The sequence below is a fragment of the Ambystoma mexicanum genome, chromosome 10 (genome assembly GCF_040938575.1).
Source record: "Ambystoma mexicanum isolate Mex_15411 chromosome 10, UKY_AmexF1_1, whole genome shotgun sequence".
NCBI classification, from domain to species: domain Eukaryota; kingdom Metazoa; phylum Chordata; class Amphibia; order Caudata; family Ambystomatidae; genus Ambystoma; species Ambystoma mexicanum.
The window spans coordinates 1,265,528,840-1,265,555,939 of record NC_090932.1 but is presented as its reverse complement, the minus strand read 5'-3'; the positions used below and the strand labels follow the sequence as shown (position 1 = coordinate 1,265,555,939).

The 27,100-nt window shown below is 45.2% G+C and overlaps 1 protein-coding gene across 3 annotated transcripts in view; it reads right to left on the bottom strand.

The window, feature by feature from the left end:
- The window catches only part of SLC8B1 (solute carrier family 8 member B1), a 348,368-nt gene that overhangs the window by 201,241 nt on the left and 120,027 nt on the right, over nucleotides 1–27,100 (bottom strand). For all 3 annotated transcript variants that reach the window (XM_069619233.1, XM_069619235.1, XM_069619234.1), the window contains exon 4: nucleotides 11,686–11,738. In XM_069619233.1, the coding sequence (XP_069475334.1) occupies nucleotides 11,686–11,738 (53 nt within the window). The remainder of the gene's footprint in view (nucleotides 1–11,685; nucleotides 11,739–27,100) is intronic.

Here is a 27,100-nt window from a genome sequence, read left to right as displayed (position 1 = left end):
TGAGGCGTAGGAAGAGGTCTGGGACAGCTGTGGTTTTATTACAGATCAATGTGGCGTTCCAGAGGGCGACGTCAAAGGTGTTGGAGGCGTTAGTGAGAGGGGGATAGATAAGGTTAGGGCGTTGGGGAGAGGCATTGGGGGGGAGGGACTTAGTGGGTATGGGTAGAGAGGCGAGGATTGAGAGAGGAGATTGCCATTTGAAGGATGAAGAGTAGATTGAAGGGGAAAGCGGTAGGGGAGTCGGGGGAGGGAAGGGGAAGGAGATGGACTTCAGAAAGGCAAGGAAGCATAACAGGCAGAGTGAAAAGAATTGGACATGGGTCAAGAAACAGCAAAGGGAGAATGCTAGAGAAGGAGGGAGGTGGGTGGGGGAGAAGATGGGGAGCAGGGAGGAGGGGAAGGTAGGGGAGCAGTGCAAGCAGTAAAACTATGGGTTGGTAGAGGGACACTCTGAAGTGGTCCGATTGAGGTAGGGCTTAGGCTGAGGCAGGAAGAATCAGAGAAGGGAGCTGGAAGTGTCAGAATGTAGTAAATGGCAGTATGAGAAGCAGTAGGTGAGTCAGATCAGTGAGATGGAGGGAGACACAGGAACTGTATTAGAGCAGATCCGTCGGAGATAGCAGCAGAGGGGGGCAAGTAGCCCGAAGTTGATGATAGTGGTGGAAAAATTGCTGCCGCTTGTGACAAAAGGGTGGACCAATAGGTTGGAAGAGCCACAAGGACAGAGGGGGAAGTGACGGAGGGTGCAGGAGGCAATTACAGAGTAAGAGGGCAAGGGGGCAGCAGGGGTCGGGGCAATCAAGGGGGAGTTGATGGCAGCCGTCAGGAGAAGTGGGCTAGGAGTAGAAGGGAGGGGAGGCAGTAGCAGATCAGTAGGACCTGGGGGTGTAGAAGTCAGAGAGGAGGAGAGGGCATAGGAGTGGACAGGACCACTTTGTGGCAGCAGGGGGCAAGTAGCCCGTAGAGTGAGAGTGGAGGCAAGGCAGTCAGCAGATAATGAGGGTAATGGGGTCGTTATGGGCCAGAGTAGATGGAGATGGCCTGAAGATAGTGGACTTCAGCAGTCAGTGGTAGGAATGGAGTCTTAAGGGGGAGAAGTGGGTCCAGGAGTAAATGAGTGGAGGAGCAGCAGCAGTCCAGTGGGAACTAAGATGAAGTAGTCCGAGTGGAGGAGCAGGTAGAGGGGCAGTAGGGACGACACTTGTCAGTGGCGGGGGCAGGGCAGTCCGATGTAGGTAGAAGAGCAGCAGGAGAGGGCAAGGAGTAGGAGGCACCACAGATCACTAAACAGGCACCACTAAACAGGCAAGGCTGGCCAGATCGAAGGAGGAGAGCACCGTGGTCTGAAGCAGTTGGAGCAAGTCAGGAAGCTGAGGGGGTGCAGATCGTGGAAGGAGGAGCAGGCCGCCCAGAGCAAATGCCTGCAGTGGTGGAGGTACGGCAGTTCGTAGCAGCAGAGGAGACTAAAGTAGCTCGGGGAAGACCAAGCAGGCGAGAGAGGTGGGGGGCAAGGCAGTCAGTAGAAGGCCGAAGAGTAGGAGGAGAGGGCCCAGATGCGGAGGCACAGCAGACCTGAAACAGGCGAAGCCGTCAATTGAAGGAGGAGAGCACCACAGTCCGTAGTAGATGGAGCAGGTCAGAAGTTGAGGGTCCACGGACTGAAGAAGAAGGAGCAGGCCACCCGGAGCCACAGCCTGTAGTGGTGGGGGCACAGCAGCCCAGAGTGCGCAGAGGAAACCACAGTAGCCCAGAGCAGGCAAGCAGAGCGGGAGGAGGTGGAGCTGGCCGCCGGGAGCTGCAGTCCCCAAGAGACACCAGTGGAACAGTAGAAGCAGGCCCCAGAGGCTGCACTGGGAGCAGCGGGGGGCACAGACACAGTCGGGACGGAAGAAGCAGGACTCAGAGGCTGCACTGGGAGCAGCAGGGGTACAGCAGCCCGCGGACAGGGCGGAGAACGCAGCAATGGAGCCAGCCGCCGTGGGCACATGCCAGCCGGAGATGCAAGGGGCACAGAAGGCGTAGGCCTCGGTGCAGAGAGGCAAGAGGCACCGTGGCCCGCAGGACGGCACGAAGGCACAACAGTTGGCAGAAAACAGTGAGTCGGCAGCAGATGCAAAAGGAGCAGGACGCCAGGAGCTGCCGTCGAGGAGGAAAGAGGCAGAAGGCACAGTGGTCCGCCGGACGCTGCAGGTCTTAATAGGCGACAGCAGCCCATGAAGAACTAGAGACAGAAGAGAACAGCAGCCCGTGGTGGAGCTGGCAGCAGGGTGTCACCGTCAGAGGCGGAGGAGGAGGCACCGTGGTACACAGGACGGTGCAGGACTCAACAGAAGATGGCAGCTGGTGAGGAATAGGAGCCCGTGGAGAACAGCAGCCCGCGGTGGAGCTGGTTGTCGGAAGCCAACGTCAGAGGCGGAGAAGGAGGCACCGCGGTTCGCAGGACGGTGCAGGACTCAGCAGAAGACGGCAGCCGGTGGAGAACAGGAGCCTGTGGAGATCTGCAGCCCGCGGTGGAGCCGGGCGTTGGGAGCCACCGTCAGAGGCAGAAGAGGAGGCACTGTGGATCGCTTGACGGTGCAGGGAGCTGTCCTCGGAGGGACGCGGAGGGCAATGGCAGAAGGCGTCGAGGCTTACCGAAGATACAGCAGTCTGCTGGTGATGGGGCAAGCACAGGAGGAGCCAGTCCCGGACAAAAAAGGCACGGCGCAGTGGTCCACCATCGGCAGAGGAGGCAACAGAAGGCGAGCAGGTGCCAGAAGCCCACAGAGCACAGAGGGAGCCGGCAGGCCAGGAGCTCCAGGAGCCGAAGGCTACTTGGTCGCCATTTTGGACGTCCACGAGGCGGGAGAAGAGCCTGGAGGTAAGAAAGCCAGAAGGAGAACCAAGGAGAACAGAACCAGATGAGGCACGAGGTGCTAAGACGGTAAGAGGATATAATTAGATGTTGAAATTATTGATAAAACTGCTCTCAGAAGGAAGGATTCAGCCTGATGAAGGGAGACGATGGATCAGGCATCCGATGCTTGAACGCCCCCTGCTGTTATGGCATGATGTAGGAATTATCCCTTGATATCACCTCATGTAATGTCCATTCCCATTACCCATGTTATTGCCCATTGACTTGAAACCTAGCATTTCCAACATTAACATCAGGATTGATCAGGCAATATTGCCACCGGTGACAGCAAAACCTGGAAAGGATGCCCAGCTGTCATCAGACCCCTAAACAAAGAAAAATAAAAATAAAAAAAATTAAAAAGTAGGATGTGTCCCTAAAAGTTCACCATTGTGCAACTCGACCCCCTCTAGGCTTCGCCTCGATGACCCACAAACCTGGGGCACTCTTTTTTGCCCACGAGGCCCTTTGTCTTAAAACTGCCATTGCTTGTGCATCAGGCGTGTGTTATGCACAGGGGCAAACCAGTGGTCGAAGTGTAAAAATAAAAATGACAAAGTTACTCAACCTAGTGACGACCTTACTCCTAGTCCATAGTCCCCTTTCCTTCATACTTGTGGGACATTCCGTCCTTCGGGACGGGACCAAAGCACTTTTGTAAAACAGCATCAAAAATTAAATTTTTTGTCCTTTTATTTTTACGCAGGGGCTACCGCACGCGACTGTAACCCTACCTTCCTGAGCTCTGCTCATCACCCTTCAGTCCTTTACTATCGCCAGGTCTGAGACCATTTAGCAACAATAGAGGATCCTTATTAGAGGGGACATCGGGCGGGCATATGGAAGAAAGGGGACTATGGACTAGGAGTAAGGTAGTCACTACGGTGAGTGACTGTCATACTCCTACATCCCGTCCCCTTTCCTCTACTTGTGGGAGATTCCCAAGCACTGACCATAGGTATTACGGGTGGATGGAAATTTCCCTTATTGGAACAAATTCTTGAGAACTGCCTGGCCAAATTTGACATCAGCCCTGGAGCTCTGGTCTAAACAGTAATGCTTGCAAAAAGCCAATGCGGAGGCCCATGTAGCTGCCCTGGCGATGGACTCCCAAAGGACATAATTTTGGAAGGCAACAGCAACTGCTTTTCCAGACAAGATGTACATGGATGCCCTTTGTCGGCTGAATGCCTTGAATCTTATAGGCCTCAGAGATACATGAGGTTATCCAGCAAGAGATGGATGCCTTCGAGGCCGGTTTCCCTTTCGGGTCCACAAATGTAACGAAGAGTTGTGAGGAGCTTCTGAGTTCACTCGTTCTATCGAGGTAAAACTTCAGGGCTCGCCTGACATCTAGATTGTGCAGAAATCTCTCCGCATCAGAGGCCGGGTTCGGGAAGAAGACTGGTAAAGAGATTGACTGGTTTAAATGGAAATCAGTAACCACCTTAGGGAGGAAGGAAGGATGAGTGCAAAGCACAACCTTATCCTTGTGCAAAGTGAGGAACGGATGTTCCACAGAAATAGCTTGGAGCTCGCTTACTCACCTGCCAATGTTATTGCAATCAGAAAAGCAACTTTCCAAGAAAGGTACTTAAGATCGGTAATGGCCATGGTTTCAAAAGGCTTATGGCATAAGGCGGTGAGGACTACGTTCAGATCCCATTTGGGATGAGGAGTCCGAATCGGCCGGAAGAGATGCAGAAGACACGCAAAGTGTCTCTTGATGACTGGATTAGTCAATGAAAAAGAACATCTGTCTGTAGACAAGTAGGCCGCAATGGCGGACAAATAAGTCCTGCAGGTCAGATACGAAAGACGGAACAGTGTCAATAGAAGCATGCTTGGGATCAAGCTCTTTGTCCAAACACCAATGGCAAAATCTGAGCCACTTGCTCCTCTATTGAGTCCTTGTGGAAGGTTTCCTGGCTGCTTGGATTATGCGCATGTTGTCCTCGGACAGATTGAACTGCACTAAAGATCGGAACTCGGGTACCAGGCCGCCAAGCTTAACGATTGTGGGGAGGGGTGCAACAGCTGGTGATTGCTCTGGTGAAGGTCGTCAGGAATATGAGGCAACCTAATTGGGGGAAGAGCTGACAGGTGCTGCAGTTCTGAAAACCAAAACCTGGCTGGCCACCAAGGGGCTATGAAGAGGAGAGTGCAGTTCGACAAGCTCCTGAGTTTGCAGAGTGACCAATGAATCAGTGGTAATGGAGGAAAGCATAAGCTTTCATGTTGTCCCACGGGATCTCCAGGACGTCACCCAAGGAAGACGCTCCGAGCCTGTCCCTGGAGGCATAAAGAGGAAGTTTCTGGGTTGATGTCGCAAAGAGGTCCACCTCTGGAGTGCCCCATTGCTGAAAAATGTTGGTGAGGACATAGTCGTCCATCTCCCACTTGTATCTGGCTGCCAATTGGCGACAGAGGGAGTCTGCAGCCACATTGATGTGGCCCGGAATGTGTACATCTTGAAGCCAGACATTGTGCTGGATGGCCCAATTCCAAATTTGCATGGCAATGTCCACCAGGAGAGGAGACTTGGTGCCCGCCTGTTTGTTGATGTAAAACATTGCAGCGGAATTGTCTGTGCAAATACGGACCACACTGTTGTGTTAGTTGGCTGGAAAGCCCTGAGCACCAGAAAAACTGCCAGGAGCTCCAGGTAATTGATATGGAAGCACCTGTTTTAAGGCGTCCACAAATTGTACACCTTGAGGTGACACAGTGTCGCTCCCCGCCCCAGAAGGGAGGAGTCTGTGGTAACCGTTGCTTGTGGGCAGGGCTCCTGGAAGGAGGTTCCCACTGCAAGGTTGCTGGCGGACGACCACCATTGAAGATACACTGTCATGCAAGATGGAACTGAAATCATCTTGGAATCCGGTTCCGTAGCCTGGGACCAGCTGTCTCGAAGAGCAGGCTGAGATCATCTCAACTTCAGACGTGCAAGAGGTAGCGCTAATACGCAAGTAGCCATGAGGCCCAAGAATCACTAGGACCACCAAACCGTCATGTGAGAGGACTGGAGGAAGTGTTGGCATGTGGTTGACAGGTCCGTAATCCTGTCCTCCGTCAGGAAAACTCTGGTGCTGACAGTATCCCAACGGAAATACAGAAAGATCAGGTCTTCAGACCATCATGGACGATTTCCGCCAGTTCACTGACAGCCCAAGATGGAACAGGAGCTGAAGGAGTGACTGAAGATTGGTCGTAGCCGTCTGTGGGCAAGGACTGCGCAGGAGTCAATTGTCCAAGTATGGATATACATGGCCCCCCTGTAGTCTGAGGAATGACTGACATCATCTTCATAAAGACACGCTTTGCCGAGCTGAGACCAAAAGGGAGCACATGATACTGGAAGTGTTCCGCTGCCACGGAGAACCACAGATATTTGAGGCCGGCTTCAAATCAGAATGTGCATATATACTTCCTGAAGGTCCACCACGCTGAGCTAATCGCGCTTCCGGAGAGGACTTTATCTGGCAGGGCGTAATCTTGAATTTCTCTTGGGGGGAGGAGGGAGACAAAAATGGAACTTGGAAAGATCGAGGATAGTGTGCAGGCCAGCCTGGTTGGGTATGGCCACTGTAAACAGACAGGAGTAGTAGCCCTGCCCTTGCTCCCCAAGAAGAACAGGTTCCACTGCTCTGAGGTCTAGAAGTTTCGGTACCTCGGCTCTGAGGGAGGGCGACCCAGTCTGCTGGAAGGCAGGATTGAAGGGTGGGTTTAGGGGGAGGAACAAGCGGAAGCCCGCCTGAGTGACTGACAAAACGCATTGGTCTTTGATGATGGTCTGCCACGCCCCCAGATGAGACGCAATTCGTCCTCCCACCGGAGTCTTGTGCGACCGATGGAAAATATTATTTCAATGTTTTATTGGCGGGTAGACCACCCATTCCAGAAGAGGAGGCTGTTGGCCGAGAGAAAAACCAGCCACCTTGCCGCTGCTGTTTATGTCGGGGCCCACCAGCTAGAGCATCTGCTCGGCGCGCACAGCGGTCCTGAAAACCTCTGAACCCAGAGAAAGACCTTGTTTGAGACCCCGACCTCTGAGTATAAGTTGCCTTTGCTGGTGTTTTCCTAAAGACCGACAAAGACTTGGCCATTTGAGTGCTAGCCTTGGTCTTCGTTAGTATCCTCGTCCATGGAGGAGTGGAACAGTTCTTTACCCTCGAAGGGGAGATCAAGCACCTTGTCCTGAACTTCCTTCGAGAACTTTGTAGCGTGCAGCCACGCTTGGCGGGAGAGGTCTACCCAGACCATGATGCCTTGAGCTGAGGCGTCTACATGATGGGCCGCAGCCTCAAGTAGATCCTGCGCCAGAAATCTGGCATCCGACAAGCCACCTTTGAAGTCCTCAAGCCTAGCAGCACGAATACATTCCTGGAACTTGGCTAGCTCCTGCAACAACTTGACATTGGCAGTCGCCAGGATGAGCTCAGTGTTAGCCTGATGCAGCTGAAGAGCCGAATTGGAAAATACCCTTTTCCCCAATGGTGTCAAGAAGCTTGTCCTCCTTGGAGAGGGTCTGGGACGCTGCAGTGGAGGATATAGAGGCCAGCTTGGACTGGAGCATAGCTGCTGCCACCACAGTTGACGAGGGGAGCGGGCATGCAGACAAAGATATGTCCTCCGAAGCATGAAGCTTATATCGAGCGTCAATCTTCTTGTTTAGATGCTGCCCGGAATGAGGTTTTTCCCAGACCTTACGGGCGACAGCCAAAACATCGTTCTGAACAGGTTGGTGCGCTCCAGTGTCGACAGAGTGAAGGCACCAGAAAGCACCCCCTCCTGTGGAGCAGGGGCCTCGGGTACTGGGATGTCTAGCAGCACCATCATGTCCAGCACCCGGTCGTGAAAGGCTCTAATAGAGCGGTCGGCTCATCGCTCTCCTGGTCCGCTTGGCCCTCATCCAATGAAGTGGGAGCAGAAGACTGATCCGCTGCGTCTCAGGGCCTAAAGTGTTGACTTGCAGAGCACCCAATGTCTTTTCTACCGGGGAAAGCTGAGGCAGAGGAGGAAGTGGTGGAGGAGGTCCTGCAGGAAGAGGTGGAGGAGGTGGCACCACCGGGGCCCGCATAGGATCTGCCGGAGCAGTAGGCGTTACAGGCGGCCTAGGATTCATTTCCTTAAACAGATCCTTAAAGTATGCCTTCATGGGATCAGAGTGTATAAGCGTCTGAAACTTCCCAAAAAATGCATCCTCAGATGAAGGTCTAGGCGCTGGAGTGGGCAGAGGCCGCTCGGAAGGGGCATACCCCCATGACCAGAAGAAGGATAGTTACCAGGATGGACCCCTACCAATTGGATCCACATAGATCAAAGGTGCGGACGCAGGAGGGAGCAAGACTATGCGGCAGCGGTGCCCGAGCACGCCAATCCATTCAAGGGCGGAACGGGTTCTTACTATGCACAAAGTGTGAAAAAGGCTGCTCAGCCCCAAAAGGCAGCCCATCAGCACCAGTCGTGGTAAACGTTGGTGTAAGAGGTAGTCAAAATCGCTGCTGCGGTCCGCTGGGGTTGGCCCGCCATTTTGTCAACGCCTGAGGCAAACTGCGTCACAGGAGTAAGTGAGGCCATAGTCACCGCAGGGGAGTCAGGGGTCTTATGTGACATCTTAGCCTTGGAGCAAGGAACCTCGGCAGAACTGGTACTCGCAGATCTCGGGTGTGTACTTAACACTTTAGGGACTGCTGAAGAATTAGCCCCAAAAAGGAATCCTTGGTGGAGCTGGTACTGGAAGTCCTATGGTGCGTGACCGCCTTCTTTGCCACCTCAGCAGAACTGGTGTCACCACGAGCCTGAGAAGGCTGAGAGCCGCGCCCTACAGCCAGGACCCTTGATGGGGGTCCCTCAATTCTGCTGGTGTTGAAAATAGCTCCAAGAAGGGTAAACTCAGGGGTAACCGGGATATGTTTAGCCAGCTTGGGAGGGGCCTTGAGCCGAGACACGGTGCGGTTAGTTCCTGATATGGAAACCTCAGGCCGAACCCTGGTACCAAGAGCCACATAAGAACTGGGCCCAACTTTAGCCCCTAAAAGGGGAACCTCAGAAGAAGAACCGGTTTTAGCAGCCCCCCCCCGCGAGGGTCCTTGGACGAAGCTCTGGTGCACCCGTTAAGCCCCTCGCGGGACACCTCAGGGAAATCCCTTGTAGTAGAGCTACTTTAGCCCCTCCCGGACCTGGAAGACCCCGGGAAGGAGTCACCCGGCCGGAGTGCCCTGAAAAGGAAAGAACTTACCGGTCGTTTCCTTTTCTCGTCAATGAAGAGCTGTAAGTGAGGTGGAGGAACGTGTTGAAACACCTCCTCCCACCTGACAAGCCTACGCTGGAGTGCACGGACAGAGAGGGAGTCGCAATAGAAGCACGAGTTCCAGCAGTGTTCCCTGCCTAAACACTCCAGGCAAAGAGTGTGGCTCCGCCCTCACGAAACTATGTTCGCAGGAAGAACAGGTCACGAATCCCAGATGCTCCGGCATAGATGGAAGACAAGATGACCGTGGAACCGGAGCAGGAACGAAGGCAAGGGAAAAAAAGAAAATTCCCAGTGATGCAAGTGCGTCCGACCGCGTGGAGAAAAGGACAGAAGGGCGATGCGCGGGGCAGAGCTCAGGAAGGCTGGGTTACGGTCACGTGCGGTGGCCCAGCGTAAAAATAAAAGGACAATTATTTTTATTTTTGATGCTTTTTTTAATTAAGTGCTCCGGTCCCGTCCCAAAGGACGGAATGTCCTATAATTATGGAGGAAAGGGAACAGGACGTAGGAATAAAAAGTAGTGGAACTATGTTCCCTCTGCCCCGCCCCCTTTTCTGCCCACTCCTCCCCCATACTCACCGTCATCCTCTTGCCCCATTCAAGCCCCATACCTGGGTCCTTCCATTCCTCCACTGCAACATGCAACATTGTGTTTTACAACATGTTAAATGTTAAAGATATTTGTATTGCGCACCGTCACCAACGGAATTGGTCCCCAGGCGCTCTGGCGGATCTGTAAACGATAAGGTGGGATGGGTTAGTACGGTGAAGAGGGAGTAGGATAGTGAGAGGAGTGGTGTTCTGTTGGCAGCTTCAACTCGGTATACACCGGGTGCTGAGCTTTGGTGCGGGTATTGGATCGGTGTCAGTCCGCGTGTGCTGTTGCTCCGGCATATGTGTTGTTGCAGTGTAGTGAAGTGCGTGCGGCTTGTTGTGCGACAGATGGTTGTGTGAGTTTTTTGAGTGAGATAAGTATGCAGAGTTTGAGCTTATATTGGTTAGTGGGTTTACTTTAGCATGCTAATTAACATTCACAGTTTTGTCTAAGTGGGGCACTAGTTGAACTTCACAATTCTATCTAGATGCGGTGCAGGTTAATGTTTAGATTTCTATCTGGGTGTGGGCATGCTAACATTCACAATCTTATCTAGATGCGGCGCAGGCTAGTGTTCACAGTTCTAAGTGTGGCACATGCTAACATTCAAGTTTCATCTAGGCGCAGGCATGCTATCCTTCAATCAAAATCCTGTCTGGATGCTGCGCCTGCTAATGTTCACAATTCTATCTGAGTGTGGACATGCTAATATTCACAATTCTATCCTAGTGTAGACATGGTAATATTCACAATTGTATCCAAGTGTGGACATGCTAATATTCACAATTCTATCCAAGTGTGGGCATGCTAATATTCACAATTCTATCCAAGTGTGGACATGCTAACATTCAAAGTCCCATCTGGATGCGACGCAGGCTAATATTCACAATTCTATCTGAGTGTGGACATGCTAATATTCACAATTCTATCCTAGTGTAGACATGGTAATATTCACAATTGTATCCAAGTGTGGACATGCTAATATTCACAATTCTATCCGAGTGTGGGCATGCTAATATTCACAATTCTGAGTGTGGACATGCTATTATTCACAATTCTATCCAAGTGTGGGCATGCCAATATTCACAATTCTATCCGAGTGTGGACATGCTAACATTCACAACAGTTAAAACTGAAGAAAACACAATGAAAGAAAATGCATTTAAATGACATGCATTAGTGTGTCACTTTCCCACTCAGCATGCACCTTCATGCAGCCTCCTCCTTCACCATCCTCCGTTCGCACCTCAAAGAAAATGGGCAGCCATAGACACACCCCTCCCATTGCCTACAAACAAGGTTGCACCTACAGCCATTCATACGCAGATAGGTGTTTTGGGGGCTTGGGAATGGGTTTGTATCTCAAGCAGCCTATTGAAATAAATGATAATCTTGCAGCACCTGCGAGATGGCGCAGCGCAATGTTGCACTAACGTGATGATATCAGCAGCGCTCAACAGGTTCGAGTCTCCAATGGGGATGAAAATACAGTATTTTGTAAAAAAAGTTGCCGTATTGGAACGGTATTGTGGGTCGCATAAAGTGAGGGAACGATGACCTGTTGCTCTGAGAAGGTAATGGAACGTCTTTGACCCCTGATCAAGCAGTCGCGTGCACCGCAGAGCAGAGGATCTATTTGACAGGATGGGAGGGAGGGAGACTTACACTCGGCTCGTCGCCAGTGTTAAGTACAGCCATAAATAAAACCATGCACACAAGCTCAGCAACAGAACAACCTTCTTTACTGACTGCTATGCCAACATTCCGTCCCTCCCTCCTACTCCCTCTTACGCAATTCCCTTGCCAGTCCCGTGATCGCACCCTGAAGGCCACAACACCCTAGAAGCCCAGAGAGATCAACAACCTGCAGCTGCCGTTGGTAAACCACCAGTCACTTCATAGGAAATAGGTTTAGAAAAGCGACATATTTCTACTTACTATTTATCTGCAGTCGTTCCAAGTACAAGGAACAGGTACAGCAACCAGAAGGCCTGCAACAGAGAAATGTGAACCCGGCATTAACAAAAGGACAGAAGGGCAAGGAGGGCATGTTCTCGGAAACCAAAGAGAGTTACACGAAGAGGAAGACTTTTTAAAGAGAGTTCTTTATTGCAGGGTTAGTGAGCAACCTCAACGCACAGCTCGTGCTAGTCCAATATCACACCCCCAGACACAGCTGCAGTGCGTCTCAATATCGAAATGCAGCACGGACTTCCAGTTCTATACACACGCACACACCCATGGCCAAAGTACCTCAATACTCCAGTGCAGCATGTACCATGCCAGTCCCACTGCCACACCCCAGAGGCAGCTGCACCAATGCACCGTAATCCGGACCAGCAGCCCCTCCTGATATTCTAGAGCTGCAACTGCACATACAGCTCTGACAATGCACTTGAGCGTGGCACCGCCGCAGATGCTGCAAATCAAGTGTTCCGTCCCAGTACAGAGCTCCCCCAAAAGTCATCACCGTCCTGCAGGGTCGGGCGCGGGGTCACAGGATGAGGGGGGCAGCTCCTTTCTCTATGCCTCTATGCATTCCCTTATTTATTCAGGAAGGTGCTCTGAGGGAGGGCTACGAGTTCTTGAGGCCCTATGCTTGAGCCTCGTATAATAAAGGTCGCCTAACAGCTTATCTAGGGAGAGTGAAACGTAGGGAAAGTGATGTTGCAAAGCAGGATAAAGCCTGTTCCTAGCATGTGTGTAGAAGCCATGGAATGCACACTGGCACCAGCCCTTACTGGAGTTTTCAACTATATTTGAAATGTGTTGGCCTGGGCAAACTCTTTCAGCCCAGGTCAGTCTGTTGGTTTTTCTTGGCGCTGGCCACCATTCTGGCAGTGGAAACACCAACACTGTGTTGCAAAATAGATGCTAGGCTCTAAGAGACCAAACCGAGGAGATCCAGTTGAAGATCAGTTTCTAATGAGGAGCGATGGGATTGCTTGCCACGGCATGTCCAGAAAAGACTGGCAGAGGAGAGGTGGCTTCCCTGTGCCAAACCACATCTCCAATACAGCCCATAGGACACCATTCAAGGCATTCTGAACAAACCCCTGTGGGAAGTTGTCCTGAAAGAGTGGGTGGTGTCACATGGCCGAAGTGTGTTCTACTGGCACCTTAATTGTTTAATTAATCACAAATAAAAAAATAAGGCTACTGCATGGAAATTGTTTCAGGATGTCTGCAACATAAAGGTTCTTGCGAAAAGTAGTCCTTAAAAGCAGGACTATCAATGATGGCCAGCAAAAAAAAAAAAAGGTATACAGTTTAGATGTCAATCCTCATTTCTTCTGGGGACCAGAAGACCTCTCTATATTTAGGACTTCCCCTTTTTGCCAAGTGTGCCTCTCCCCTCTGTTGCATATTGCCCTCGCCAAGGGGCTCTCCCCCGTTACACATCCCATCTTCCAGGAATCAAAGTCACTCTCTCACTCTACACTGAAGTACACCCTCTTCTGGGCTAACAGCCAGCCCCTCTCAAACGAGCACACCCCTCCTCTGAGATTTAAGAGCTCTCCTTTTCGGCTACACATTACCTCTTCTGGGGATCGAATTCACGCTCGCTCTCACTACTTTTCACCTTCTCTTAGGTCAGGGGTCTTTTTCTTATGATCTCAAGGGGATTTCCTTCCCCCTCACTGGGGCACAATCGCCTTCTAGGCTCAAGGGGCTTCTCCTACCTTCACTGACACACACACCCCTCTTCTGGGGCTCTCTTCCCTCTCATTGGAGTACACACACACACACCCCTCTTCTGGACTTAAGGGGTGCCCCTTCTCTGGTACTGGCAAGCTCTCATCAAATTCGTATGTGCCCAGCCCAGAGACACTATGTGATTCTGAGCCTCAGTTTTAAAGCAAACCTTTGAATCGATTAGATACTTAGCTTCTCTAAGGGTGTGAAAGGGGAGACCGACAAACAGGTGGCATACTTTTGGGCAGAGACTTTTATTCTTTAAAGAAATAAAGAGAAAACCCAATCTTTCCGTAACTCTAATTGGGGGTTCCCTGCCTCAACTATAACACTAATGAAAATGTCAATGTCCCGAAATACAGAGTCCACCGTCCAGTGTCAAAGTCATACTTCTAGCCCATGGACTTGAAAACCAACCAGGCTGGATTTCATGGTTCCACAATGTAGGGGGAATGTCTCCCTTCCCTTGGCCTTTCCCATGCTGTTTTCACAGTTCCACAAAGTAGGAGGAATGTCTCCCTTCCATGGATTTTCTCATGATCCTGGTGATGCCCTCCAGAGACATAATTGGGTAGACCTGGTATTCTTCCTTACAGGGTACTGCGACAAAGAAGAAAGCTGTTGGAGGTGGGAAGAATCTTATGTGATTCCTAGCTAAAACCCTGCCTAAAGTCTCCTCCCAGGTGGCCTGGTGAAGGCTGACGCTTCCTGATCTCAACCCGGGGGTTGGTGTACTGCGGGAGGATCACCTGGGAGGAGACAGGGCCCATCAGGGTGGTGAGAATATTTTAAAAGTAATTTTCCTCCAATAGGGAGATTCTTACCATTATGCCTAAAATGCTTATGGCTTATTGTAATCTTAATGTCGCTCAACCTCATATTAGATCGAAGGTTGGGAATACTAAGGTTATAAAATCAAAAAAAACTACACCACAAGAAAGATACTTGTTGGTAACACAATAAATACCTTCCTCAATTCCCAAAGGTACAATGTGAAGGATTACGGAGATGTGGTCTTCACTAAACCATCTTCCTGGGATAACCAATTTTCATAGGCCCTCTGTTAAAAGCCCAAAGGGAATTAAATCCACTCCAACAAATAATGCAGAAGTGGAAAACCTAATGTTATTAGAAGAGACTACAAGTCCCAGAATCCTAGAGGTACTGAGACCAGTAAGAGGGCTGAAGAGGCATGTAGACGTAGCAGTCAGGCAAGCCTAGTAGCCACTGCAGTATTCAGGCAATTAAGGCTAATAGCCTACAGCTGAAAACAATCATTTAACTTGTAAGGCATAAAAGGCCCCATCAGGAAAGGAGTAGAGGAAGGTGCTGGAACAAGCTGCAAGCCTGGCTGTAGCGGTAGCAGCAGAGGAGTAGCACGAGGCTGGCAAATCACAAGTAAATGGGAGCACAGAAGGGATGCTGGAATGTGGAGACAGCAGATTTAACCTGCAAGTTCTGAGAGAGTTCTGTTATCCCTAAACCTGTAGTGCAGAGGCTGCACAGCGGAATACGTGCAGTAGACTAAGTTTTCCACACGTAAGCCCGATTTCCGTGATTGCAGAGCTGTGAACATGCAAGAGACCAATGCCAGAAGTAGAAGGCAACCCAAGGATCTTGGGAGGAAAATGAACTCCCAAATCACGTGGCCGGACCAAAAACACCCGTGCTGGAGAAGGGCGTGGGTCCCCAATGAGCCAGAAGCAGTAGAAGTGGTAGAGGAAGTCAGGAAAGCAGTGCAACCCGTAAAACCAGTGTATATGAAGCCTGTGAGTGAAGCACAGCCTTGAAAAATACACTGCACGAGCCTTGCTGGTAAATGTAGCCAGCTCCTAAGTGACTTGTGTATTGCTAGTTATACCAGAAGTCTGGTTAACAATGAAATTGTAGCACTCGCATATACCGTGAACTTGCTTGGGATGCTAAAGTCATTGAAACCCATTGTTGACTGTTGCTGTATAAGAGTGGTGTTGTGTCCCCAATTAAGAAGAGGGAACGCTTTCTAAAACATTACCAAAATAACAAACTTTGACATTATACAAATTACAAGTTAAAAACATGAGCGTAGCCCTAATTGTAATTCCCAAGGAAGTCCGGATTTCATACCTGCCATTACATGGGAATACAATTCTTTATTCAACTTGAAAACCTTGAAATTCACTTTAAAGAGAGGTTGTGTGTGTGCCCAATTGTGTTTTCACTTGAAAGACTGGGCCCTGTACTGTATCTAAAAGTGACATTCTTTCCATCTCTAAGAAGTAAAGAGTCAAAAGTATTGAAGAGAACAAGCATTATAGTGAAACCAGTCTTGCCAATAGTTAAAGAACCATCAAACTACCCTGTGAATTTGTTAACATTCAAGTGGCTTTAGATACAAGTGTGCCATTGTTACCTGAAGTTGTGAGAGTCGCACCAAGACTTCTTTGTAATTACTGGGCTGAACTGGAAGCAAGGTGTGAGTAAAGCTGGAGAAGGGGAGCAAATTGCTTGTGAAGAATATTTTGAAGTACAATACAACCTGTGGTGCTAAAGACTGTTGAACCCAGGAAGAATGGAGTCTTATGGGCAGAAACAGGTTGTTCTTATGGTAGTCGGACAGACGGAAGAGGCAAAGAGGCTGCCCCTTTTGAGAAAGGCATTATAAGGAAGAGTGCCTTGCCTACCTGAAGAGGTTGAAGTGTCTTGTCAAAACCTACCTAACAATTCCAAAGCACTGGGCAGTGGTAGTAGCACTTGAACTGTGTAGCACACAATTGTGGGGCATTTAGACTTGAACCTGCTGTGTTAGTCACTGCTAGTTAAATACTGAGGTTTTACAGTTGAAAGTATCTGCTGCAGGTTATCATGCAAGAGAGGACCCAATGCCCCACGGGACCTAGAATTACATGAATTTAAGCAAAACAAGATCACACTGCGTGGATAAGTTAACTTACTGAAGACAAATATTTAATCAACTCAAGCAGAAAAACAGCCGGAACATGTTTCTTTCTCACTGTCTTTTTTCAGGCTGTATACAACCACAATGTCATGCACACACATGTACACAATACCTTAAACAGTGGGATGCCAAAAAATAAATTGAGGATACCAAACCCTGTATACATATGAATAATACATATTTGTTAAAAGCAAGGTGTACATTTCAAGGATAGAAAGGGGTAAAAAAGAAAACACAATTAATTAAACAATAGCGATCCAACATGAAGCACACTATTGGCCAGAAACAATTGTTGGAGAAACACAAATAAGGGATAGAACAAGAATAAGCCAGCATCATGGATACACCAAATAATAACAAAAAGGAAACGCTCAAAAAGAAAAAATAATACACTCATTTGAAAAACAATTTAAAAAATGCCTTGCCCAATTACTGCAAATAGTTGCACATCTGAGCCATTGCCACACCCAAAAGTGGTCATGCATAAGCATGCTTGGAGGAAGTGCGCCACATCCACATAATAGCAAAAACGTCCACATGTACAATATGCCAATTTAAGAAAATGACTTATATGATTATATGAGCTTTGGTAATCTTGCATGCGATTGAAAGGTGAACAGTTCCAACCAATGATTATGTATCCCCACTTGCTTGCCATTGTGGCTCATTAATTCATGCATGTCTGCCTACCAAGAAGTTGATGTGGTTGCATAAAAGCCTGTTAACTCAATTGGTAACCGGTCAAAGAAACTAAGCGCGAGTGTCTCATGTCAGAAACCAAATGGTACCGGAGAAAAAGTGTGGGGGGATGTGGGGGGGGGGTTATTTCCACCTCCCCAAAAACCTAACCCCAAGCTGATAAATTGTGAAAGAAAACCATACCTGTTACTGCGCTCTAAAATTGAAAGCACAATATACCGTCCTCACAATGTATTACATTTCTGATGTCTAACCTGGGGAAATGGGTAGCCTACCCGATGCATCAACAGCCCCGACACCTCACCTGGGTGTTTACTCGAACAAAAAGTTGTACTTCCAACAACCAGTTAAAAACAAAAAAACATTGGGTTAGATACTTTAAATACTGGAACACAAAAATATGGGTACAGAAGTCGATTATTAGGTTGGTGCCGAGTCAGGCTTGCAAAGTCATCATAAAGGGTGAACTTAAAAATGGCCTGCAACTACCATTGTGGGTCAATCTTTCGGAGTAGCTCCAACACCTACATGCTGCCACATGGGCGACTCAGATTTTAATCCAGACGCCTGCGTAGACAGACGTCCTTGGCAGCATGATGCTGTGCACCATATTGGAATGGGTCCGGCTCTGCTGTAAGTTCACATAGCAACCTATGCCACATAACCGGAGAGACACAGTAATTAACATCGATGTAAAAAGTTTATTGAAGAGCTGTTATTCAGCTTAGTACCGAGCATTGCCCGCCCTAGGCGCTGAAGAAGAAGGGTGGGAGGGCAGGCAAAACTTAATAAATTCCCCCAGTCTATGCACAGAATACATGTAAGTATCATTTATAATATGCTTCCTGTAAAAAGCGAGGGGCAGCTGCCCAGAGCTCGAAAAGGTACGCCGTACTAGTACATATTAAATGCATCATTGCAGTACCATATAACCATGACGAAGATTAATTAGGTATTACCTAAATACCATTAGTGGCAGTACAATTACTTAGATTAAATAAGTGCTTAATGCATATGAACTTGCATATTATTGGAACAACATAGAAAATAACTCCAGGTTAAGGAGACCTGTACCAATTTGATCACATTGTTAAGATTTCCCCTGCTAAGAGTTGGACAGTTGATGATAAAGACTTATAGAAGGTATCAGTCTGTAAAAACAAAAAAACATTGTTAACACCCAGGAGGGTATAAGCCCTATTAAGGGCTCCTTAGCATTGGCTCAGATGCTCCCTATGGTTTATTAGCTCTGAGTTATTTGAGCATACCTGTTGCATGTCTGTTATTCCATAAGTATGAACACATATTGCCAATGCAACCATGAAATACATATTTTTGTTCAAATGCATGCAGTGGCAAATGGCAATTCAATTGAAGCAAAATAACCCCTGTGTTAAGGATCCTTGCTATTAATAGCAGGATCATTTGTATTCCAATCGTTTACACACACTGCCCAACTCAATGTATAAAATTCAACCAACCATTTGAGGGCTTATAAAAAAAAAAACTCATGATCTGTGTTAAGGTCATGGTACACAGTCCTGTATTTACATGTTCATTCTTGTTGCCCAAGAATTAGTTCTCGATCCCCTCCACGATTCGGTGAGGTGACCTGCGTGAGTGCAACAAAACGAAGATCTTTGGTATGGTCCATTTGGTGATTCAGCTGCCAGTGTAGTGCGAGCGGATACTTGGCATCTGGGCTCCCAATGGTAAACGAATCCTGATCTTTAGTGCACAGTTTGTGCTCGCAATGTAATATTGGCGCAGCACGCGACACACACACACACGTAAATAACACATATGGTGTCACAGTGAATTAATTTCTGTATATGAAATGAGCCTCGACTGCCAAACTTGACAACATCAGTTTCTAAAGTGAACGTGCACATGGAACATGTCCCACATTTGTGAAACCCCCACCCTCTTAACATTTCTGGAGCCAGTCTTTAGCCTTAGGTGTTTCAGCTATGAAGGAAGGGCTCAGAATTCTCCCAAGTAGTGTAGCTTTGCTGTATGTTATGCTAGGATTGATATTATCCATATGTAAAAGATGCCAATGTTTTTCAAGTATGTTGAAGATTTTCTGGCTATCGGTATTGTAATGATTGATACATCTGAGTTTGTTATGGTCTGCAGAGTTATTTTTTCCCTTAGGTGTCAAGAGGGTAGCTCTCTCCATCTTCCCAACCTGTGACTGTGCTTCATCAAGTAGGTCCATAGAGTAACATCTTGCCAGGAATCTATGGTGAATATTAGAGCATTCCTAAGTGTAGTCCGTGGCAGGGTACAATTGCATTTGGCCCGGATAAATTCCCCTTTCGCAATGTTAGAAATCACTGTCTTTCTATGACTGCTCGTAGCAAGGAGTAATGAATTGACAACTGCAGCCTAATGAAAGGTGTGCGAGGAATACCCTTTAGGGGTGATACTGATCTTAAGATCCAGAATAATCGATGCTTGAACTACTTGACATGAGTGAAGGATAGTCCCACATTATTGCCACTCAAATAAGCTACAAATTCTAATAACCCAGGTTCTGTTCCTTTCCAAATCATAATGATGTCATGTATGCAATGTCGCCAAGGGGGTATATACAGTAAATATTGGTGATAAGCAAGTGCATATGATTGCTCAAATTATGGCATGAAAAGATTTGCAAGGGAGGTGTAAAACTAGCTCCCATTGCAATCCCAATCTGCTGTTTGCAAAAGGTTTGATTAAACAAAAACACATTATTGAGAGCAAATTGTAGCAGTTATTTGATCATCTCAATGTGTTCATGAAAAGAGGCGATCTGTCTCGAAAAATGAAGTCAACGCTCTCAATGGCTAGGTCATGTCTGATGGATGCGTAAAGGTACTTGACATCCAAAGTAACCCAAATATATCCCATTACAAATTCAAACCCATCTAATATTTGTAAAACATGCATTGTATAACAGACACGATGGTGTAAGCATGGCTTCTTTCAAAAGAATGTGATTGATGTTGTGGGACATGGGCTCAGTAGGCCAGCCCAACCCGCTCAAGATTGGCCTGTCCTCATGTATTCTATCAACATTTTTGTGAATCTTTGGTAAAAAATAAATAGTGGGTATAATAGGGTGTTCCACAAGCAAAAATGTATTTTGCATGCCATTTAGTTATCAGCTTAGTAGCAGCACCTGTAATAGTCTTGGTGGAATAATACAGGAGTATAGTGTAGCATCCAGGTGTGTTCAAATGAGTATGTGCTATCTCTATATGATATGATATGTCATTTATTACACGCCTGTACACAAGTGTTTCTAGGTGCAATATAATCTGATTCATCCAGAAGGACTACGTTGTCACCTTTATCTGCTTCTTTAATAATATGGGCTTTATTAGCCAGTAGTTGTCTCAAATCCAATGATTCAGAGATTGTCATATTAGATTTGGGAGTTGTTTGGGGCGTATCTTCTAAAGCATGAATATCCCGAATGACTGCTTTATAAAAAGGTATCGATTACATTATCACCCTGACATACCGGAGTGAATTTGGACTTCTTACTTAAATCCTTCATCCCAATAGATTGTTGATCTATATCAAGTTCCTTTAGTACATCTTGTTCTGTAGGTTCTAGTACGGTATCTATGTCTTCTAGGGACACCAATATATGGGTCGAAAAAAAGAGTCTGCATAGAAAAATATGACGGTAGCAATTGTAGTTCCGGTACGGTGTGCGTTGTCTGACTTGGGTAGCAAAGTATTTTTTCAAATTGAGTTTCTTGACAAATTTGAAAACATCGATCTGGATATCAGTGAAATTGCTTATTGAAGATGGTGCAAACGAGAAAGCTTTGTTCAAGAGGGAAGTATTCTGTGATGACAACTGATATGAAGAAAAGTTGTAAACCAAGTTGATGGCCTCTCCTGGTTCTGCTGTCTTTGTTGCCATGAGCGAGTTACCCAACAATCTGGTTTTGGGTTGTTTCCTTTTGCAGTACTGCCTACCTCTCTTACCCCTAAATTCCGGCCATGTTTTGGAATATTTGAAGCAACCTGCTCTTGGAATCTGAATTGTTTGAGGTGTGTCCCACGACTGCCTTTTTTTAAATGACTTATTTAGTCACAAAAAAAATAAGAGGAAGGTGTAATTGTAACTTGGTCTGTACTTACACCTGTAGAGGTTCCTGAAACAGGTTCTACTCAGGTTCCACTTTAGGAATCTGGGTCATTTTCGACATCTGAACCAATGGGAGAAGAGGCAACGCTGCTACCTCTGGATCCTGTAGGTTCATCATATTTAGGTTGGAATCCAAATGATCCTGCTATGAATAGCAAGGATCCTGAACACAGGGGTTATTTTGCTTCAATTGAATTGCCACGGGCCTCTGCGTGCATTTGTACACAAATGTGTCATTCATACTTCTGGAATGACAACAGACATGCAACAGGTATGCTCAAATAACCATTAAGCATAGGGAGCATGTGAGTCAATTCTAGGGAGCTCCAAATAGGGCTAATGCCCTCCTGGCTGTTACAATGTTTTCACTATATTTCTTTGTTTTTAAAGACTCCTACCTTACATAAGAGTTGGCCAGTTGATGATGAAGACTTATCAGGGAAATCTCAACAATGGGATCAAATTGGTACAGGTCTGCTGAACCTGGAGTTGTGTCCTGTGTTGTCTCAATAATATGCAAGTTCCTATGCATTAAGCACTTATTTGTATTTAGGTAATACCTCATTAATCTGGGGCAGGCGTACTGGTTATATGGTACTGCAATAATGCATTTAATATGCCCTAGTACAGCGCAACATTTTGAGCTGTGGGCATCTGCCCCTTGCTTTTTACAGGAGCAGATTATAATTTATTCATTTGTATATGGTTTATATAAACCTTTACAAAAATAGAAATCACATATAAAAGGTAGAAAATCACATAGTAAATATTACATCACATGAACTGACAAACAGTTTAAAATCAACAATGCTCAATTATCATCTTAAAATTTCTTAAAACTTATTTCCTAAATACAAAATTCATCGTTCACAGTTAGACTGACAATTCATGATAGCGCACAAAAATTATTTAAAAAGGCTATGATTCTAAGTTTCAATACCGTAGAGTTGTTATGTCGAATCTGAAACCATAACAAATCCCTACCTACACAGTGCAAATGTCTTATGAATTGCTGAAAATGTTGTATTCGTTCCTTCATTAGCGGCGGGCATAGCAAAATCAGATGCAGCAGGGTTTCTTCCTCCCCTTCTTTTTTACAGTATTTACACCAACTCCACTCATCTTTTTAAAACATAGTTAGTTTTAAGAACATCAAAACGCAATCTCATGAAAGTATTTCTAAAAATTTCTTGACGGATATTTTTCCAGCTAAAACTCCAATCGGGGTTTGAGTTTCCAACATGAGTAGGCTTGATTCATTGTTTTCGATTGGGCTATTGCGTCAAGCGTCAGTTGCCAATCGTTACATTTCAAAATGTTTTTTACTTTCTGGTGATTATTTATTAGCAACTCAAATGATATACCTGCTTTCCTCAGTATTTCTTCAGTGTCTTCTTTAAGTTTCATACAAAAGACATTTGTTACATCTTTCCCAGCTATCGTATATAGCGAATTAGTGTTTAAAAGTGAACATTTTCTCTATAATAGTATTTTTTTCCAGGCAATAATGGATCTCAGAGACTGTAAACCAAATTCGTATCTAATTACTTTGAATGCAGTATTCTTGAGAATGAAGTATAGAACCCCTTTCCATATGACACTTTTCAGTTTTTTTATCAAATCCGTGTTTTCCAGCTCATACAATTCTAGACCGTATACCAATTTAGGGATACATGACATGATGTAAAATTGTTTTAATGGAATTGCTGTAAATCTCCCAAATTTTTCATCAAATTTGCGCATCCGTCTTAAAATGTTGTCTGCTTTATTTTTTAACTGTTTTTTCATAGTAACCATTGAATTGTTACCTACAAACTCATATCCCAAATATTTGAAAGACTTTTGGCATGTAATTTTCCCTTGACAAGACCAGGATAACTGCAAATGCTTTTTACATGTCTTACCCAGGCATATAATAGTAGTTTTGTCTGCATTAATCTTTAACCGAATACTGGAGATAAACAGCATGAAAGCATTTATAAGTTTCTGCAAACCAACCTTAGTGCAATCCATAAGTAAAAAGTCATCAGCGTAAGCTAGCCATTCTATAGTGATATTACCTAGTTTAGGTGCTACCAAACCTTTACCTTTCATTTCTTTGCCAGCTCTGCAGACATAAAGATTAAATAAAGTAGCTGCCAGTTTACAGCCCTGTCTCAGACCATTCGGAATTAGCTGTTCAGAGGATAACTTCCCTTCCGAATTAAGTCTGATTTTAAATTTTGTGTTAGGGTATAGCTCTATAATCATTTCCAAAAGATGCTGAGGAATGAATAGTTCACATAAGGTTTCCCATAATTTATTCCGATCAACCAGATCAAACGCCTTCGAGAGATCCATTGCTGCTACAAAAATTGATGCATCTTGTTTTCTGACAGTATTTGATTGCAGACTTTTCAAGACCAAACCACCACAGTCTGTACCCAGTTTTTTCCTGAAACCTATTTGTTTAATATCAAGCACATTACATCTGATAATCCATTCATCCAGGTCTTTTAGTATGATGGACGTAAAGATCTTATAATCAGGATCTGATATTGCAATAGGCCTGTAAGTTTCAGGAGCAGACCTTAGGCCTTTTTTATAAATAGGAATCACAATGGCAAGCTTCCAAGCTTCTGGGATTATTTTGTTGGTAGTTATATTGGTAAATAGTATATGTAAGATTTCCCCCCTCAAGACAATATCAGTTTTCATTATCATACTAGATAAATTGTTTGGCCCAGGGGCTCCTGATTTTTTAGCTTTCCCAATCATCTTAGATATGTGACTTGGGGAGATATCCAAATCCCATGTCACCTTTTCACTTTTTCTAGTAAAACTATTTTCAGAGTTTTTCGTCACAGGGCATCTCATATAAAGCTACAAAATGTTTTTTGCAGGTGTCTTCACTAATTTGCGTGAAAAGAATCTCTTTTTGCGTAGTCAAAGTGTCATTTAACAGTAGCCAAAAGTTGGAAGTGTTTTTGCTCTTAATTACCGCCAGCATTTTCTCACCATCGATTTGGTCTTTATACACTTTTCGTGCAATTAACCAATTTTTATATGCTTGTTTTAATTTTTTTATTTGTTTAATTTTCTCCGATATAACATCGGTGCCATTATTCAGCTTGCGGATTTCCTTTCTCAGCTCTTTTTTTTTTTTTACTAAGGTCTGATTGTCAAACACATGAGTATGGGACCTTTTTTTATTATTACTTATTTTATTTGTGCATATTTTTTGTGTAATCGTGTTTATATAATCAGTAAATCCATATGCTGAAAAATTTATGGTTTTCTCTTCATACGACATAATTCCCCAATCTTTACACAGTTCCGAGGTGAATTTTTTTGGTTTTGGTATAAAACCATCGTATCCTTGTACCTTTGATGTTGATAAGTATTTCTTCATCATAGATTGCATGTTTTTTCTGATTCTCTATATGTGGAATTTCTATTGAAAGCAAATTATGGTTGCTAGTAGACATTTCTACAACTGTTAGCTGAGACATAAAACATTCAAAACCCTCAGTTACAAACATATAGTCAACTACAGAGCAAAAACCCCTAGCATGCCATGTATGTTTATCATTGTAAATTTTGGTTAACCCCATCACTTCTAAAAAGTTTAACCAAATAGCACCTCTCCGTTCGTTGTTAGATGACATGGCTTTACGTTTGTTATCTACATCCTCTAAATTCAATATCAGTTCATCACACTCCGCCTTGCTAAGGTTACAGTTTGCATTCAGGTCACCCGCCATTGGCACAAAGTTGTTAGCATTTGTTTCTCTCCATCCATCAATTTTGTGTGTTAAAGTGTCTATTTCTTTTAACAATTGACTTTCGGTGTACTTAAGAGGATTCCAGTATATATTGATGATGCATACATTAATACGGGTGTCCCCCATTTTGATGTTACAATTACTGCAAGGAAAACCTCTAGGTGCGCCCATACTTTAATATTAACTGGTTCCGTGTCAAATTTACACGCGTTAAGGAGTCCACCCATTGGTCTTCCTTTGTCGCCTTGGACCACCGGAATTTGCCAGGTGTAATAATTCTCCCAAGCTAATTGCGTCGTCGCCCAAGTTTCCTGAATAAGGATCATTTCAAAATTATTCAAGAAATCCGTGACTTCTATGTTACATAGCAACTGTGAGTGACCTCTCGAGATCCAGGATGCTATGGAGACTTTACCTTTGTTGCTAAAGTGGCATAGCCAAAGCCTTCAATGATTCAATTACTTTTGTCAGAGCAAGAGTCAGACCTCTTAACTCCCCCTTTTCAGAGCGTATCTCCGCTTTTTCTGATGCTTTAGCTATTTCTGAGTTAGGGTACATTTCTTTTCCATATGAGGCATGTCTCCTACCTCTTTTAGGCTCAGGGTCTGTGAATTGAAATATGTCGAACCCTTTACATTGCAAAGTTTCTGCCTCTTTTAAAATCAACATTCTAACTAGCGCTGATGGTATTACCAGTCGAACATAGTCCCATCTGTTTCTATGAATAAAATCCACTAGTACAATTTCAGCAGGAGATATCATTTCAAGTGTAGGGATCATAGCAAATAGTGACATAATATACGGGGGGTTCAAAACTATCTTTCTACCTTCAGGAAGTAACGTCTTAAGTATTAGGCTTGGCAGTTCGGCCTTGGCTGGATTTTTCAAATCCGGGAATTCGTCATCCTCTTCAAAGTTTTCATACAGTATTTGTGTATTTTTCCTTTCTATACTAGGTTTTGATTCTTCAGGTGTATTTCTATCATTACTATGTTCTTCTAAAATTTTTCTTACTATCATAGTAATATTTTGTTGCTTACTACCCTTTTCTGTCACCACCACGCATCCACCGTTCGTTTCTTCGATTTTATTAATGTGCTCTTTTTTGTTTGTTTCCATTTCATTACTAAAATCTTCTAAAAGCGCATTCATAATTTCACTGTCAGATATTAACATTTCATTTTGTATCAGTATACTCCCAGCACAAGATGATGTATTTTGAAGATTTATCTTCAAGTTTGCCTTCTGTTTCATACCATTATTTTCCCGAATTGTGATTGGGCCTACAGTGTTGCCTACAGGGTTATTCTCGGTCTCTGCTATTGAGTAATTGGTTTTTGATTTTACGGTAGGTATCATCGAGTTAGCTTTAAAAATTTCAAAGATATCTGCCATACCAGTTTTCAATGACAACAGCTGAGATACAATATCTAAAGATTCCTTCTCTTTTTTCTTTTTCATAGTTTCAGAGATGTTTTTTTCAGATTCATGATAACCTTCCTGCTGTAAGGATAGGTTAACTTTAGTCACATCGTCTCTTATATTCGTGATTTCTTCCGTATCTACGTGTTTTTTCCCAGTTTTAGCTTTGTCCGAGCCTATCAAGTCCTGCTGTTCAGTTTCTATCATGTTTTTGAAATTCACATCTCTTAAAAATGTACGTGATGTTTTATGGAAATTTTTGTTTTTATTTTTGTTTTCATCTGTTAGCTTTTTTTTTCTTTTTTCGATATATTCGTATTTCCCCCTACTTTTTCCACATTTGATTTGAGGCACAGTTCAGTCGCTAGTACCGTGGTCTTAGACCTCGCCACGTTTCTATTCGGGTTACTCAGTTTCTGTGAGTCTTCTATTACAATAGTTCCAGGGCTAGATATTTTTTCTAAATTCATGGGAGTCTCTTCTGACATTCTACCAATTAAAGGTTTTGTAGGCGGCTTGCCCATGGATTTAGCTAAAATCTCATTAAGCTTATCCGGAACCTGCTGAACAGTTGTATTAATTTGTGCTAATAAGTCTGTTTGTCTTTTTAGTTCACTTAAAATTAATCGGTTAAAAATCCCCATCAATGTGCAAATATCAGTATTGTCAGACTTATCCAAAGGT